Source organism: Salvelinus fontinalis, chromosome 11, assembly GCF_029448725.1.
Source record: "Salvelinus fontinalis isolate EN_2023a chromosome 11, ASM2944872v1, whole genome shotgun sequence".
Lineage (NCBI taxonomy): Eukaryota > Metazoa > Chordata > Actinopteri > Salmoniformes > Salmonidae > Salvelinus > Salvelinus fontinalis.
The window spans coordinates 11,215,892-11,233,791 of record NC_074675.1 but is presented as its reverse complement, the minus strand read 5'-3'; the positions used below and the strand labels follow the sequence as shown (position 1 = coordinate 11,233,791).

General features: G+C 43.6%; 2 protein-coding genes and 1 long non-coding RNA gene across 3 annotated transcripts in view; 1 reads left to right on the top strand and 2 right to left on the bottom strand.

Annotated features, from left to right (window-relative positions):
• The window catches only part of LOC129865021 (nuclear receptor-interacting protein 2-like), a 35,291-nt gene extending 28,465 nt beyond the window's left edge, over window positions 1–6,826 (top strand). The window contains exons 5-6 of the mRNA XM_055937423.1: window positions 78–130; window positions 1,827–6,826. Coding sequence (XP_055793398.1) covers window positions 78–130; window positions 1,827–1,934 — 161 coding nt within the window. The 3' untranslated portion in view covers window positions 1,935–6,826. The remainder of the gene's footprint in view (window positions 1–77; window positions 131–1,826) is intronic.
• Window positions 1–17,900, bottom strand: part of LOC129865018 (endosome/lysosome-associated apoptosis and autophagy regulator family member 2-like) — an 82,020-nt gene that overhangs the window by 50,091 nt on the left and 14,029 nt on the right. The window lies entirely within an intron of this gene.
• LOC129865027 (uncharacterized) overlaps window positions 16,546–17,900 on the bottom strand; it is a 12,722-nt gene continuing 11,367 nt past the window's right edge. The window contains exon 2 of the long non-coding RNA XR_008761301.1: window positions 16,546–16,725. This is a non-coding gene — a long non-coding RNA (uncharacterized LOC129865027). The remainder of the gene's footprint in view (window positions 16,726–17,900) is intronic.

Below are 17,900 nucleotides of genomic sequence, written 5' to 3'. Positions count from 1 at the left end.
CAGGTTAGAAAATCACTGTTTCTTATTCTGCTCTCTCTCTTCCTCTCTCCTTCTCTCTCCTCTCCATCTCCCCACAGAGGATGAGGTATTTGAGCTGTGCCTGGGTCTTCAGACTCTGCAGGAACTCAAAGTAAGTCCTCATTAGTGTCGCAAATATGTAAATGCTGTGTTTGATCTGCCTCCTACGTCTTATTTACACACTTTATTCGAATATTTATGAAATGCAAATTGTTATATTTGATAGCACTTATTTGTTTTTCCTTCGCCTCCAACCCCTTTCCATGCGTGGAACGGATGTGGGTGGGGCTAGGTCTACAAAAGGGTGCTCATTTTTAAAAAAATCACAAAAGCTCTGACGAAGGCCGTGAGGCCGATACGTAAGCTTATTTAAGATCAGTGATACTATCAAGAGCAGTGTGCGGTTTCCTTTTTCATTTATCTTGTTCAACTGTTGCCATACACCTGCAAAAGGTTTGCTCAGATGTGCGAGTGCCTTTTGTATTTTGAATCTGCCGTCCTCCCTAAATCTCCCCCAACGTTAACTTTACAGCTAATGAAAATTGCTGCTAAAAATAATCATAGGGAAAAAGGAGGCAGACATTGAGCTGTAGCAATTAGATTAAGCAGAGACCTTAGTAACACATTGAAGATGCCGGTCCCTATCAGAACACATCAAGTAATACCAGGTTAAGACAGAGATGGAGACAGACAGGTTTGTGTTATGTTATCTGAGGGTTACGGCTGTCTGCTGGCGCTTCCTGGTGAGGACAGGGCTGCAGGTGAAAACAGACAGATAAGACAGAATTCAGATCAGCACATCTCACTGAGGAGGTTTAAAATGCTGCCATTCCCCCAGGATATCCCAGGAAATGACAACACAATGTGACAGTCAACAAACAGAACAGAAGGGGAAAATACATGAACAGAATTGTCTTAAGAGGGTCTGAGAGGGAAAGTAGAATTAGGCACGAGACTAATTGTGACCATTTCTCACAGAGAATCTAATTAGACTTTAAGGGTACACTGCAAACCAGATCTACGATTACGCAAAAGCACCCCCGGAGGATCTGCGATACCGGAGACAATTTTCCTTCCAAGTGCACCCAGTCTCAGTACTCTGCTCCCTCGGCAAAACTCAAGATGGGAACTTTAACTCAATTTAATCATAGCTGAAAAGTTTTTAAAATACTCCTTAAATAGACCGGTGGCTTGGAAAAAAGGGTGAATCCTAATTTAATTATCACATATGCCTGCAAGGAAAGATACCCATATATGGAGATGGAGGAAGCCTGGAGTTAAAGTTAAAGACAACTGTTAGAACAGAGACAAAATGTTCAGTTTAGTCCCTGGGCCGTTCTGGTGACCTGGAAGTAAAACACAGAGCTCAGTGGAGTCTGATAGGCCCAATGGAAAGCAGAGAGCTAGACTCAGGTGCATCTCACAGCCATTGTGTGAATTGTGATCACATATGCATGCGCAGTGGGGCATATTTAATGAGTCCCTCAAGAGAACCATTTGGATGGAAAAGTACATAACTGAAAAAAGTACAGCGTCTCCCTTTAATGTCACCATGTGCAGACCGATTGAACTGCTATTTGGAGCAGACGAGGCGACCTTTCCGAGGATATTGGTTTACATAACATTATTAACCTTCTGTTGTCTAAAATGGCACTTTGTTGGATGATGGCAGTTCTGCAAACGAATGGAGTTTCCATGGCACGCACTGCATTCCATCTGTGGTAGAGTTGATGTTAAACCATGTTTTGACCCTATAGTCAGTCACGGTCACCCATCTGATGTCTCCCTTATCCATCCTTTATCTCCAGTGCTGTGTGGACCTGAGCAGTAGAGTCCTAAAGCTCCAGGGCTCAGGGGAGGAGCTGCCTTTCATGGTCAGCCAGTGCCATCACCAAGACAGCAATGAAAACCTGTGACGCTGGCGTGTCACAACCTCCCAGCCGTCCCACCCCCTCCTCTGATTGGCTGGCGCTGAAAAAACATGATGCGGTCCGGGTCGGGACTGTCCAATCAGTGTCACGCACTGCCAGGAACATGGTTGAGCACCCCGATTCTCTTCAGTTTACACCATTGTGTTTGTTTCTGTGGAATTAAGACATTACCATGATGTTACTCCTGTATTGAATTAGCCTAGTTTACGGAGCGGATGGAGCTCAAGGATTGGGACAATTCTATGTAACAATCTTCATAATTATGTACTTAATCAAGGTGTTTTTTATCTGCCAGACAGTGCATCATTGTTCAATACACTCATAGAAAAAAGGAATCCAGAAGGGTTCTTTGGCTGTCCCCATTGGAGAACTCTTTCTGGTTCCAGGTGGAACTATTTTGGGTTCCATGTAGAATCCTCTTTGTAAAGAGTTCTACATTGATCTCAAAAGGGTTCTACCTGGAACCAAAAAGGGTTCTACCTGGAACAAAAAAGGGTTCTACCTGGAACCAAAAAGGGTTCTACCTGGAACCAAAAAGGGTTCTACCTGGAACCAAAAAGGTTTCTTCAAAAAGTTATCCTATGGGGACAGCCGAAGAACCCTTTTAGGTTCTAGATAGTAACTTATTTTCTAAGAGTGTACTGAAACATACTGAGGAGTCAGACGATGATTATCATTTGAAATTAACATATTGTGATTTGGAGGTATAAAATAATTTACGTTGATCATCAATTAAATGCCCAAACTGTTTAAAATCAAAATCAGTTCAGCCTTGAGGAAAAAAATGTTTCTCCCTTGTATGTCCCTTTACAGAGTGATAGTCTTCTAGATGTCCTCTCACACGTGCTCAAGAGAAACAGTGAAAAAACAGGTCTTATGAAACCTTTAAATCGGCCTGTTAAAAAATCAAATTGAGAGTCAGGACAGACAGGGAATACTGGAAGAGATGTGAGGAGACTACTGCTATTCCTGAACTAACTGCCTTCAGCCAAGTGAAGACTCTCTCTCTCGTCTATTTTCCCAAATGAAGAGTGCTCCTAACAATGTCACGATGACCCACATCAAAACTAGTTCTCAATAATTCCACTTAAAATTTTAATAGAGTCCTGGAGCTAGTTGTGTGTGTCAGATGGACAGCACAGCAAAAAGATACAAACATTCCATAATTCCGCATGATTTTTTGTAGAAGTCTGCTTTTGTATATGTCTGGATGTTAATGTTCCTGTGAGAGTGTGTCAGTGTGTGTGACTTGGAGATGTGTGAGTGTGTGGACGTACTGGTAGATGTGTGTGTGTGTTGGATGCATGTCAATCGAGGAGGGGCTTTTCTGTTTCGATATGGTTAGTGGCTAGTGTTTCACATGGGAAAGAAAAAGGGATGAGTTCTATTTACTTCTCCTCCTCTTACTTCTCCCAGCTCCTACTCCTCCCAGCTCCAGTCAGAGGGAGCTGCCAAAACAGAGCTGACCCCAGCTGCCTTCCTTCCCTCGTCTTCTTCAGGGGACATTAATCACTCTGCTCTGAGGCTGCTCTCTGGGCCAAGGCCCTCATAGATGTTTGTTTAAGCATATTCTCTCTCTCTCCCTTAATTTTTTATGTTCGGGAGACAAATATGCTTGGTACATTTGACCTTTTCTCATTCGGTACATTATTCACTTTGACAAGCCTTGTTTGCGGATTTGGTATTTTACTTGGACCGGCGCAGCGGCACAGAATCATCATCAGGCCCCTGCTTCTTGCCTGACTGACAGTTTCAAATCAGGTCAAATTTTCTTAGTCACATGCGCCGAATACAGCAACAGTGAAATGCTTACTTACGAGCCCCTAACCAACAGTGCAGTTAAAAAAAAATATGTATAAGAATAAGAGACAAAAGTAACAAGTAATTAAAGACGAGCAGTAAAAAAATAACAATATATTCAGGGGGGTGACGGTACAGAGTCAATGTGCAGGGGCACCGGTTAGTTGAGGAAGTTTGTACATGTAGGTAGAGTTAATTAAAGTGACTATGCATAGATGACAACAGAGAGTGGCAGTGGTGTGGAGAGGGGAGGGGGGGCAATGTGAATAGTCTGGCTAGCCATTTGACTAGATGTTCAGGAGTCTTATGGCTTGGGGGTAGATGCTGTTTAGAAGCCTCTTGGACCTAGACTTGGCGCTACGGTAACGCTTGCTGTGTGGTAGCAGAGAGAACAGTCTATGACACCACCTGGTATAGAGGTCCTAGATGGCAGGAGCTTGGCCCCAGTGATTTACTGGGCCGTTCGCACTACCCTCTGTAGTGCCTTGCGGTCGGAGGCCGAGCAGTTGCCATACCAGGCAGTGATGCAACCAGCCAGGATGCTCTCGATGGTGCAGCTGCAGAACCTTTTGAGGATCTGAGGACCAATAACAAATCTTTTCAGTCTCCTGAGGGGGAATAGGTTTTTTCGTGCCTGCTTCACGACTGTCATGGTGTGCTTGGACCACGTTAGTTTGTTGGTGATGTGGACGCCAAGGAACTTGAAGCTCTCAACCTGCTCCATTGCAGCACCGTCGATGAGAATGGGGGCGTGCTCAGTCCTCATTTTCCTGTAGTCCACAATCATCTCCTTTGTCTTGATCACGTTGAGGGAGAGGTTGTTGTCCTGGCACCACACGGCCAGGTCTCTGACCTCCTCCCTATAGGCTGTCTCGTTGTTGTTGGTGATCAGGCCTACCACTGTTGTGTCATCGTCAAATTTAATGATGGTGTTGGAGTCGTGCCTGGCCATGCAGTCATGAGTGAACAGGGAGTACAGGAGGGGCACCTGAGGGGAGGATCAGTGTGGCGGATGTGTTGTTACCTACCCTTATCACCTGGGGGCGGACTGTCAGGAAGTCCAGGATCCAGTTGCAGAGGGAGGTGTTTAGTCCCAGGGTCCTTAGCTTATTGATGAGCTTTGAGGGCACTATGGTGTTGAACGCTGAGCTGTAGTCAATGAATAGCATTCTCACATAGGTGTTCCGTTTGTCCAGGTGGGAAAGGGCAGTGTGGAGTGCAATAGAGACTGCATCATCTGTGGATCTGTTGGGGCGGTATGCAAATTGGAGTGGGTCTAGGGTTTCTGGGATGATGGTGTTGATGTGAGCCATGAACAGCCTTTCAAAGCACTTCATGGCTACAGACGTGAGTGCTACGGGTCGGTAGTTATTTAGGCAGGTTACCTTAGTGTTCTTGGGCACAGGCACTATGGTGGTCTGCTTAAAACATGTTGGTACTACAGACTTGGACAGGGAGGTTGAAAATGTCAGTGAAGACACTTGCTAGTTGGTCAGCGCATGCTCGCAGTACACGTCCTGGTAATCCGTCTGGCCCTGTTATTTGCCTCGAAGTGAGCAGAGAAGTAGTTTAGCTCGTCTGGTAGGCTCGTGTCACTGGGAAGCTCTCGGCTGTGCTTCCCTTTGTAGTCTGTAATGGTTTGCAGGCCCTGCCACATCGAACGAGCGCCAGAGCCGGCGTAGTACGACTCTATCTTAGTCCTGTATTGAAGCTTTGCCTGTTTGATGGTTCGTCGGAGAGCATAGCGGGATTTCTTATAAACTTCTGGGTTAGAGTCCCGCTCCTTGAAAGCGGCAGCTGCCTGTAATCCATGGTTTCTGATTGGGGTATGTACGTACAGTCACTGTGGGGACGACGTCATCGATGCACTTATTGATGAAGCCAATGACAGATGTGGTGTACTCCTCAATGCCATTGGAGGAATCCCGGAACATATTCCAGTCTGTGCTAGCAAAACAGTCCTGCAGCTTAGCATCTGCTTCATCTGACCACTTTTTTATCGATCTAGTCACTGGTGCTTCCTGCTTTAATTTTTGCCTGTAAGCAGGAATCAGGAGGATACATTTTTCCTCTTCTCATTCGTTCCACTTTTGCTGACGTACGTTATTCACTTTGACAGGCCTTGCTTGCTGATTTGGTATTTTACTAGGACCGGCACAGCGGCACAGAATCATCATCAGGCTTGTTACCTGACTGACAGTTTCACACTACAGGGTCGACTACAGGGCCGAAATGTACTGTGCTTGCTTGAATATCGTATTTTCTCATTATCGTTTACAGCACAGTTCCAGCTATTATTGTGGATACGTAACGAGTCCAATCCAGTACAGCTCGGCTTGGTTCAGTTTGACCCTATGGTGTGAATCAGGCATGTGAGAAAGCCAAAAGGCCACGCTATAATCTTCCCACTAACATGCATTACACTCTGCCTTGATATATTCACATTGTTTGGACAATCGAGAAACGCTTCAGACGCCCTCAGAAAGGTCTTCATACTCTGCTTTAACCATCTGTACCTGTATTCAAAGAGTCTCTGAGTACGGGTTTCCACTAGATAGCTAAGCCACAAAGTCAAAATTGTCTATATAGGGAAAAAATACATGAAAACAAAAATTTGCTTTTTGGTCTTAATTCAAGGTTAGACATAAGTCTTGCAGTGTGGTTACGGTTAGGTTTAAAAATCTGATTTTAGGAAGAGATGTAGAAATAGGCTGGGTTTATGACTTTGTGGCTGTGGTAACTAGTGACTACCCTGAGTAGGTGCTGATATCGGATCAGTTATGCCTTTCAGAGCATAATGGATAAGATTACATGGACCTGATCCTAGATCAGCACTCCAACTCAGACTTTTTGTGAAGATGGGTCCTGGACAGTGCCATGCTCTCAACTGTGTAACAATATCCATCTGACCTCTAGCTCTTTCTATGGAGGTCACCCACGAATAATTGCTAATGTTTCGTACTAGTGTACTTCCTAATATGCTGTGCGATGGTAATCGATGTATGAAATACATTTATTTTTTGTGTTTTTTTTCTGAACAGTATTTTCTCTGCCTATTAAAAGATGTATTCTGGCTAGCTATGCTTGCAGTTTTTTTATAGGTCTAATTTGCACAAATTTACTATGCCAAGACTAAGATGTGCCAGTATCACTAATATCCACCACCTGATCAACTGGAGGGAAGAAAGGAGGATATTCAGCGCTAACTAAAACATGAGTCACTGTGCTGCCATTTTCTTTTTTAATAGCTCTGATATTCTCATGGTTGTGTTGCTGTGACGTCGTTATAAAAATCCCCTTTTCAAGTTGGTGCAGCAGAGAAAGCAGATGTTCCCACAGCGAGGGACTGGGGGGCTGGAGACCTGGAAGGATGACTCCTCTGACTAGGGAGCAGGTCCCTGGCTGGCTGCGTCCCTGTGCTAATGCTAACATGTGTAACAGATGTGATCGTACTACGGAACTCTTGCATTGTGTTCTTAAAGGACTGTTCAGCCAGAGATCCCCGTTTATTGGTGTTTATTCTGATGATAGACACAAGGAAGCACATTAGATATGACGGACAGTAGGTTGACGGGTGTAAATTCATTATTAATCATTTGCATGTCAATATCAGACTGGGTATTTTGTAATCAAACGTCATAATGACAAAATTAGTACAAAATACAATAAATGTAAGTACCTGACAATAGCCACAAGGAAGCACATTAGATGTGCAGGACCAACAGTATGTTGATGGCTGTAGATTTGTGATTCGTCTGTTAGCATGAAAATAACTGAATAAGCAGGGAGCTAATGTGTCCACTACAATTAGAGAATGCTAGCTAACTCGCTCTTACAGCGCTAACATACAAAAGCAAATCCCAGGAAGCCCGCAATATCTAACAGGTACGCGCGCACGCACACACACTGAGTACAAAAACCTAGGAACACCTTCCAAAATATTGAATGCACCCCCTTTTGCACTCAGAACACCTTCAATTCGTCGGGGCATGGACTCTTCAAGGTGTCGAAAGCGTTCCACAGGGATGCTGACCAATGTTGATTCCAATGCTTCCCAGAGTTGTGTCAAGTTGGCTTGATGTCCTTTGGGTGGTGGACCATTCTTGATACACACAGGAAACAGTTGAGCTTGAAAAACCCAGCAGCGTTGCAGTTCTTGACACACTCAAACCAGTGTGCCTGGTACCTACTACCATACCCCGTTCAAAGGTTCTTAAATCTTTTGTCTTGCCCATTCACCCTCAGACCGCGAAGAATTTACGTTTCACGATCTCCCCCTATCTGCAAGCATGACCAATGGCATAACACCTTATTGATATGTAAATTCAACCAACCAATAGGAATACATAAACACTCAATACATATTTCTTCAGTGGCAAGTGGAAACATAACCTGCCCTGTTACGCATCCTCCCACCCCCCCAAATCAGAGAGGATCCAGGGAGGCAGGCTGCCTCTGTTTGTTAATTCCCCATACCAGCCCAGCCCTCAGATGCTCTGCTGAATCACTGCTACCAACAAACAGCCTTAGGACTAGAGCCACACATATTACACCGATTTATCTCTGACTGCGAAGGACTAGCTCAAAACAATGCTTCCTACAGAGGTCTCTATGACCAAGTTATACCTTGGCACCCATAACCAAATCAGCTTTGGCTGTCACAAGAGACTATTTTCTCACTGTTCTCCATGTCCACAGTGCTGATGGAATAAGAACAGGTACTGCAGTACATAGGATTCAGAATAACATTGCTAATGTCAAATTTGGAAGAGAAATGGACCTCAGCTAAGGAAACGTCTAAAGAGATCAGTGTCAATTTAAAAAGCTATTGTCCTGTGCTGCTGCTGCTGTCTGTTTTACAGATGTGTCACAAAAACAGCCCATTCATCTCATCTGGACTGTCTCTCAGTAACAGTTTCATCTGAGCCATGGGACGTCCCTGGCTTATCCTAGGTTTAAACACAACGCGTGGGCTCAAAAGTGTAGGCACACAGAGAGAAGGCACTCTGCGGAGCTACATTATATCAAAGCCAGGTACAGAACGTCCCCCGAGCACCCTACAGATAACCCAAAGCATAGTCATCTGTGCAAAACTGTAGTTTGCCGTCGCAGCATGCTTTGGGAGGCCAGTAGCAACTTTCCTTTGGAGTCAGTGCACAGGCCACATCCTGTCACAGCTCTAACTCGCCACGTCATTTGTTTCTCTGCAGAGACCAACGGCATAATTCAAAGGTGTAAACGTTGAACACAGGAAACAGTAAATGGTAGTCTCCGCTGTTGGTACTTTTGACACCTCTGGACCTCCGCCAAGCTATTTTCTTGCTTGATTACTTTAAAACGGCTGTGAATAAAACAGAAAACAGTGTATTATTGCTCACTTGTGATTCTGTTAGTCATATGGTTAAAAATACATTAAACTAGAGGCATCAGTGAGGCATCTAACCCTCTTTTGCCTCCCACACTAAAGTCTAGCCCCGTCTGAAGTCTCTCGCCATCTTTGGAAGAGTGTTGCAGGGTAACAGAGCACCTCCCCGCAGACCTTGAGTATGGTGTCCATTTTATGACACCCTCACACCTAAACAAATAGACACCGTAGCGGAGACAGTTCTCACTTACTGGAAGGAGAGGAGCTCTGCAGAGCCTAGCAGGAGACATGGTCAGACCCAGTGAATGAAAGGCTGATACAACACTCCCACTCACAGAACCATCATACACTGAATCTCTCTCCGAGTCGTCATCACTAAACATGGGATCTATCTCAAGTTACATAGGCGTTCCACTGATGAAAGATGGTCAATGTGTCCAACCGGTCACGAATGGAAGAGACTTCATTGCTTTTAAGCATCGCAGGCTAAATGGTGTAACTATGGCAATTGAAAGAAAAGTGTTGTTTCAAATCATGTACTACATCATGACATGAAAATAAATAAATATCGGACAAGACAGCACTTTTGCAGTCAAAATTGCGGGCCAGTGTTGACACACAGTATTAAATTTGACATGTTACCTGCTCCTATTGTAATAGACCTGAGAATAAACAGACAGGGTTGGTGGGGTGGAGGAGAAACCTGTCTGTCTGTCTGTATTCTGCACGCTGTCTGTCTGTATTCTGTACGTCAACTCACAATGTGATAATTTGTCTTGCCTGTCAAAGAGAAATTACTCTCTGGGTTTCGATTCCTCCTCTCTCTCCACGTGGTGGGGGCCGTGGGGGAAACAGAGACTAGCCCTCACATCAAGGACCCTTGTGAGGTAGATAGCGGCCGGTGGGCTGTCAGTCAGGATCAGAACCCGTCACGGTGACACTGGGATCAAGCCTGAGCGAGCGAGCGAGAGAGAGCACACACACACACACACACACACACACACACACACACACACACACACACACACCAGCACACACACACACACACCAGCATCAAGCCTAAGCACGCACAGGGGTACCATGCCAGTTTGGAACAGACTGTAGCCACCACAGAGACTCAGCAAAAGCACAGTACATCTCCATCAAGATGAGTGTTGTCTCATGGGCTAGGGACTTTGTTATGGCTTATCTTTCTAACAGCTCTCATGTACTCACAAGGACCAGGACTGATTACAGTACACTACCATGTCTATTCAGGTTGAGACAATGCATGAAGCGTATATAAACAACTACCAACACTACTTCCATATTCAGCCTGTATGAATGCTATTCAGCCTGTATGAATGCTATTCAGCCTGTATGAATGCTATTCAGCTTGAATGACTGCAACATTGCAGCGGTATTATGTGAAAATCAACAAGGCTTTATAGTACAACAGACCCAGATTATGCATGGAGGCTCTCACAGAGGGGCTACTGAGCACAGATACATGCATACTTTACTGTTCTATTTCATTCTGTGCTACAGAGATCAGGGGAGCATGTGGGCTAGTAACACACAGAATGGCACAAACACTGTGATATAGAATGGAAATGGGGGAGGTAGGCCTATAGAGATATACAATTGAGACTCTGCATGCAGAATTCTGCAAAAATATCCTCAGTGTACAACGTTAAACACCAAATAATGCATGCAGAGCAGAATTAGGATGATACCTACTAATGATCAAAATCCAGAAAATAACCGCTAAATTATACAACCACCTAAAAGGAAGCGATTCCTAAACCTTCCATAACAAAGCCCTCACCTACAGAGAGATGAACCTGGAGAAAAGTCCTGGGGCTCTGTTCACAAACACAAACAGACCCCACAGAGCCCCAGGACAGCAACAAAATGAGACCCAACCAAATGAGAATGAGAAAACAAAAAGATAATTACTTGACACATTGGAAAGAATTAACAAAAAAAACAGAGCAAACTAGACCGCTATTTGGCCCTAAATAGAGAGTACACAGTGGCAGAATACCTGACCACTGTGACTGACCCAAACTTAAGGAAAGCTTTGACTATGTACAGACTCAGTGAGCATAGCCTTGCTATTGAGAAAAGCCGCCGTAGGCAGACCTGACTCTCAAGAGAAGATAGGCTATGTGTACACTGCCCACAAAATGAGGTGGAAACTGAGCTGCACTTCCTAACCACCTACCAAAAGTATGACCATATTAGAGACGCATATTTCCCTCAGATTACACAGATCCACAAAGAATTCGAAAACAAACCCAATTTTGATAAACTCCCATATCTACTGGGTGAAATACCACATTGTGCCATCACAGCAGCAAGATTTGTGACCATTTGCACATCGTTACAACACTGTGTATATATACTGTACATAATGACATTTGAAATGTCTTTATTCTTTTGGAACTTCTGTGAGTGTAATGTTTACTGTTCATTTTTATTGTTAATTTCACTTTTGTATATTATCTACTTCACTTGCTTAGGCAATGTAAACTTAGAGTTGACATCGGAAGTTTACATACACTTAGGTTGGAGTCATTAAAACTTGTTTTTCAACCATATCACAAATTTCTTGTTAACAAACTATAGTTTTGGCAAGCCGGTTAGGATATCTACATTGTGCATGACACAAGTAATATTTCCAACAATTGTTTTCAGATTATTTCACTTATAATTTACTGTATCACAATTCCAGTGGGTCAGAAGTTTACATACACCAAGTTGACTGTGCCTTGAAACAGCTTGGAAAATTCCAGAAAATGATGTCATGGTTTTAGAAGCTTGAATGATGAAATGATGTCAATTAGCCTGAGTCAATTGGAGGGGTACCTGTGGATGGATTTCAAGGCCTACCTTCAAACTCAGTGCCTCTTTGCTTGACATCATGGGAAAATCAAAAGAAATCAGCCAAGACCTCCACAATTCTGGTTCATCCTTGGGAGAAATTTCCAAACGCCTGAAGGTACCACGTTCATCTGTACAAACAATAGTACGCAAGTATAAACACCATGGGACCATGCAGCCGTCATACCGCTCAGGAAGGAGACGCGTTCTGTCTCCTAGAGATGAACGTACTTTGGTGCAAAAAGTGCAAATCAATCTCAGAACAACAGCATATTGTGAAGATGCTGGAGGAAACAGTTACAGAAGTATCTATATCCACAGTAAAACAAGTCCTACATCGACATAACCTGAAAGGCCGCTCAGCAAGGAAGAAGCCACTGGTCCAAAACTGCTATAAAAAAAGCCAGACTACGGTTTGCAACTGCACATGGGGACAAAGATCGTACTTTTTGGAGAAATGTCCTCTGGTCTGATGAAACAAAAATAGAACTGTTTGGCCATAATGACCATCGTTATGTTTGGAGGAAAAAGGGGGATGCTTGCAAGCCAAAGAACACCATCCCAGACGTGAAGTACGGGGGTGGCAGCATCATGTTGTGGGGCTGCTTTGCTGCAGGAGCGACTGGTGCACGTCACAAAATAAATGGCATGATGAGGAAGAAAATTATGTGGATATATTGAAGCAACATCTCAAGACATCAGTCAGGAAGTTAAAGCTTGGTTGCAAAATGGGTCTTCCAAATGAACAATGACCTCAAGCATGCTTCCAACGTTGTGGCAAAATGGCTTAAGAAAAACAAAGTCATGGTATTGGAGTGGCCATCACAAAGCCCTGACCTCAATCCTATAGAAAATGTGGGCAGAACTGAAAAAATGTGTGCAAGCAAGGAGGTCTACAAACCTGACTCAGCTACACCAGCTCTGTCAGGAGAATTGGGCCATAATTCACCCAACTTATTGTGGGAAGCTTGTGGAAGGCTACCCGAAACATTTGACCCAAGTTAAACAATTTAAAGGCAATGCTACCAAATACTAATTGAGTGTATGTAAACTTCTGACCCACTGGGAATGTGATGAAAGAAATAAAATCTGAAGTAAATCATTCTCTTTACTATTATTCTGACATTTCACATTCTTAAAATAAAGTAGTGATCCTAACTGACCTAAGACCGGGAATTTTTACTAGGATTAAAATGTCAGGAATTGTGAGAAACTTCCGACTTCAACTGTATGTTTCCCATGCCAATAAAGCGCCTTGAATTGAATTGATATACAGTGTTTGATAGAGAGGAGACCTTGAAGGGACAATGATGGCTGAACTGGAATATGAATCAGTCTCAGTCCTAGTGATCAGGGGGCTTCTTTAGTGTCACTGCCATGACAACCGAGTGACCTGATGGTGAAGGTGAAGGATTTGAGGGGGATACTCCCTTACACAAAAAACACATGATTTGACATGAAATTTCACGTGAAATCATGTTTTTGGAACACTGCACGTGATCATGTTTTCACGTGTAGGTTGATGTTATCATATGTTGCTTTAAGATCACGTGAAGTTCATGTGGTTTTTCCGGAAAGGCTGTTTGTACGAGAGGCGGCTGTCAGTTTTCAGAGTAGGACCATTTTCTTTTCCCGCATAGAGAAAATACTATTTCCTACAGTACTTATTATTAGCCATGTCTTTGAGCTTAGATGGACTCAAAGGGGAAAGTTTTCCAAACCCTTTTATGTTGGCTAAAGCTCTTACAGCCTAATGCCTTCAACACCATATCAGATTTTTTTCCTCTCCAGCTTTAACTTCAATTATAACTTGTAATGACATTAAAATGTACCCCTTTCTTCTAAGGTAATTATAGCTGTTGATACTTTACCCAAAATTATATTATGTCGTGTAAATCAAGTGACATGTTGCAAATCAACTTCAATAACAGCAGACACAAAAAATGATCCTTCATTTACAATTCTACAAATGCATCCATTATAGAGTGTGTTTAGACACGTCATGCTGTCAGTTGTCATAGACCCCGGGCCCTGATCATAGCCTCACCATTCTGCTTCATCAAAACAGTTGTTCAACCTTCCTATGATTACAATAACCTGGTAGCCATGCTCGGTGGAAGCACATTAAATGATAACCTTCTCCATCTCTGAGAAAAAAAGTCCTCCATCCATTACACACAGTCAAAAAAAATAGTTTCTCATGCCACAGTAATGGGAGCAACAATCAACTTAAAAACATAATCACAAAACTTGTTGAACAGCCTGGCAAGACCCATTAATATAATGATTAACAGAAAGGTAGGAGGACATAGAACACACACATCATTCTACAGTCCCCATCGCCGGTTTATTCTATTCCCTAATGAACTTCTAACCTGGACAAGTGAAACTAAACAGATGTCAACGCTGACTATCAATATAATTGTAAAAACTACAGGAGAGTGGAGACAAGAATAGCTCCCATTGCTTAAATACACACACACACACACACACACAGCTGGTGGGGACATTACCCCTGGGTGGTCAGTTCCCAGGGTCATCCGTCTGCTGCTTCTGTATTAGATAGTGTAACATCCAGCCTGACGGCATTGGGGAAATATCAGGGCAAAGGTCAAATTCACACAGGAACCATTCCACTCCTCCATGTTGAATTTATTATACCAGGCAAGGGGTGTACTATGTGGGAAATAATTAAATAAATATGGAACCAATCGCTGGTCTTGACATTACTCTATTTGCTGGGGCTTGACACACGTCTACATAAAGTAGACAAACACTTAAGAACATAACATTAGAAGATTTGATATACTGAATAACCACGAGGTAGCAAGTACTGGGACCGCAGTCAGAGGCCTTAGTCGGCAGACGGAGTCAAAAGTCGAGACCCAAGTGGAACCCAGTTTTAGAATGCAGTGTTTATCTGTCCCTTCAGTCTTGACGCACAGAGACACAGGTCCTGGGAAGCAGCGTGACACACTGACGTGCCAACCGTTTGACCATTAACGGGCAAAACAGGAACAAGTCTCGACAAAGCTGATAGGAATGCTGCTGACCAATGTGCCGGCTACATATAAGGGCATATATTAGCGTTGTTTTTCTCATGCCACAGTAATGGGCGCAACGATCAACCTAAAAACATAATCACATAACTTGTTGAACAGCCTGGCAAGACCCATGAATATAATGATTAACAGAGAGGAAGGAGGACATAGAACACACATCATTCTACAGTTCCCATCACCGGTTCATTAAATACCTTAATGAATGTACAGGTAACTGCCAAAATAAAAGAAACACCAACATAAAAGTTTCGTAATAGGGCGTGGAACTCTATTGGAAGGATGCGACACCCCTCCACAAGAAATTCCATCCTTTGGTGTTTTGTTGATGGAAAACGCTGTGATGGGGGCATAGCCATGGTAGGCGAAATAATGGCCTGCCCAGAATTTTTTTTACATGACCCTAAGCATGATGGGATGTTAAACACTTAACTCAGGAACCACATCTGTGTGGAAGCACCTGCTTTCAATTTCTCTTTGTTTCCATTATTTTGGCAGCTACCTGTATGCAACTTCTAACCTTGAGAAGTGAAACTAAACAGATGAAAAACAAAGTGTCCATGCTTTGGTACATACTACACTGCAGGGCCTTGGCCCATAAAAGGGGAGGGGAGCTCCAGAGTAGGATACACAAGAGACACCTGAGCCCGGAGTCTAGACACACACACACACAGTACACACTTGACGCAGCCACTGAGTCCTCCACTCGTCCCTCCTCATTTATAATACATGAGAACCAGAGTAGACAGACTAGAGGCTGATATAGGATCTTCCCTTTGGGATAAAGGAGGATTCCCCTATAGACCCATCCAGCAGTCAGCCAGTGTTTATGCTTGTTGCCTCGACTTAGAAGTCCTCTGCAATACAAAGCTGACAAACAAGAGTACAGTCTTGCTGCTACGATAATGGTCAAGTTACATAACTCTGTTGGTAATTATGTAACAGCAGTACCACTCCAGATCCTTGAGGATCAACGATCACAGGACAAACAGACAGAAAGAATGGGACTAAAATGGCTGACATTTGGTATAACTTACAAGATAAAAAGACGGGAATAAATATTGGTGGTTGAACCTATCGCTACATTAACTCTGTCAAACTGGCACATTGCCTTAGGGCAGGGAAGGGCCACAAAAAAAACTGAACTCCTCATGAAGGACCGCAGTAGCTCAACTGAGTCCCCCCCCCCCACACACACACACAAAATACCTTGCCTTAGGGTATTGAAAACAGAGGCGCTGCATAGAACTATCCCGTTTGATACATCAGTGGAGACATACCAGTGTGAATATAGTATATTAGCATTTTCCTTTCCTACAATCTCCTTTGCGAGCATATATCACTTTCATGTGTCTTCTAAACCAGTCTGGTGCATGGAATAAATGGAATATTATGCCAGAGGGGAGATCTGAGACAGTGAGACAACATGAACTAGATACAAACTGAGCTAGGCAAACCAGACATGTTTCATAATAGGATTCTACCAAAAACATGAGACAACTAACAGTCAGTGTGTGCTTCAGCCTTTATTCAGAGTATTTACATAAATGAGGAGAAAGAGAAAGGTGGGGGGTTGGAGGAGTGGAGAGGTGAGGGTCGTGTTAAGGTCATCCGGCCTGCTTCTTCAGCGTGTGTCCGTAGAGCGTGTCTCCCAACAGCTCTCTCGCGGCCTCCCTGTCCTCGGCGTCTGTCACAGACACAAATGGTGGCCATGACCCTTGACCAGACACAGATCATATGACCTGTCTGTTCTCTGATGGCATGGGAGCTTTCTGATCGAAAGGTTACAGGTTCGAGTCCCTCTGAAGGAGCTGGAACTGCTCATCTGTCTTTAGTGGGGTTAAGTCAGAGTGGGTTTTGAAATGCAGATGAGAGCACTGCTTTAGATGAATAATAAATGACGGCTGAGCCAGTGGAGGAGCTCCCTGCTGCTCTGAGGAGCTATTCTACCAGCATTCACTTAAACTGGGGAGTTTAGAATACATGACAATGGTTGCTTAGGCAAGGTAATGCAGAAAAAGTGTGACATCATCATGCAGAAGCAGGATGGCATGCATTACAGATGGGCCATTCATTTAGCTGGTCCCTAACAGAAAATGCATTAGGGCAGGATGTTAAATCAAGAGATGCACACAGGCAGTATGTAGTAGCTGCATGTCTGAGCTTTCTTGTTGAGGGTCCAACTTTTTAAGTGTTGTTCAAATGCATATTTACATAGTAATGACATACTGCAGACACAGGTTCACTGAACATAAATGTTTTAGTTTGCCACAGTAAAACACCTGAGAGAGTGGTGGTACAAAGTAAACTGTACCATCTGCATGGCAACGCCGCTGAGAAGACACTCAGATTATTCATTTACTGCTGAAATAACCACAAGCAGAGAGAGATAAAAGTCCCCCATAGGTATAACAAATATGCATCTCTCCTCACGACGCCTTGTACAGCAACAGCCATAATTATCCTGCATTGTCACATTGTGAAGCCAGAGAAAATAAGCTTCCTGATAAACATAAAACACACTGTAGATACATTTACTTGACTCCCTTCCTTGTTATTAAGCAATGACTCATATATAATATCGCAGGTCTGTCGACAGTCAGAGAAGGGGGATGCGTTTGGTTGTTATTTGTGATGGGTGAGGGAAGATGTCTACCATTGTGTGTGGAACTCAGACTTGGTGACAGGCGACAGCTACACACACACAGGCAGCGCTATCTATCAGCAATAAGCTGATGTCGCACTGCAAACTGGGTTTAGCCATGAGGACCTCTCTCTCTCTCTAGCTACAGTCTGTCGCTCCTTTTCTCTCTAACATCTCCCTCTCTTTGAGCCTCTCTCTCTTCCACTCCCTTCTCTCTC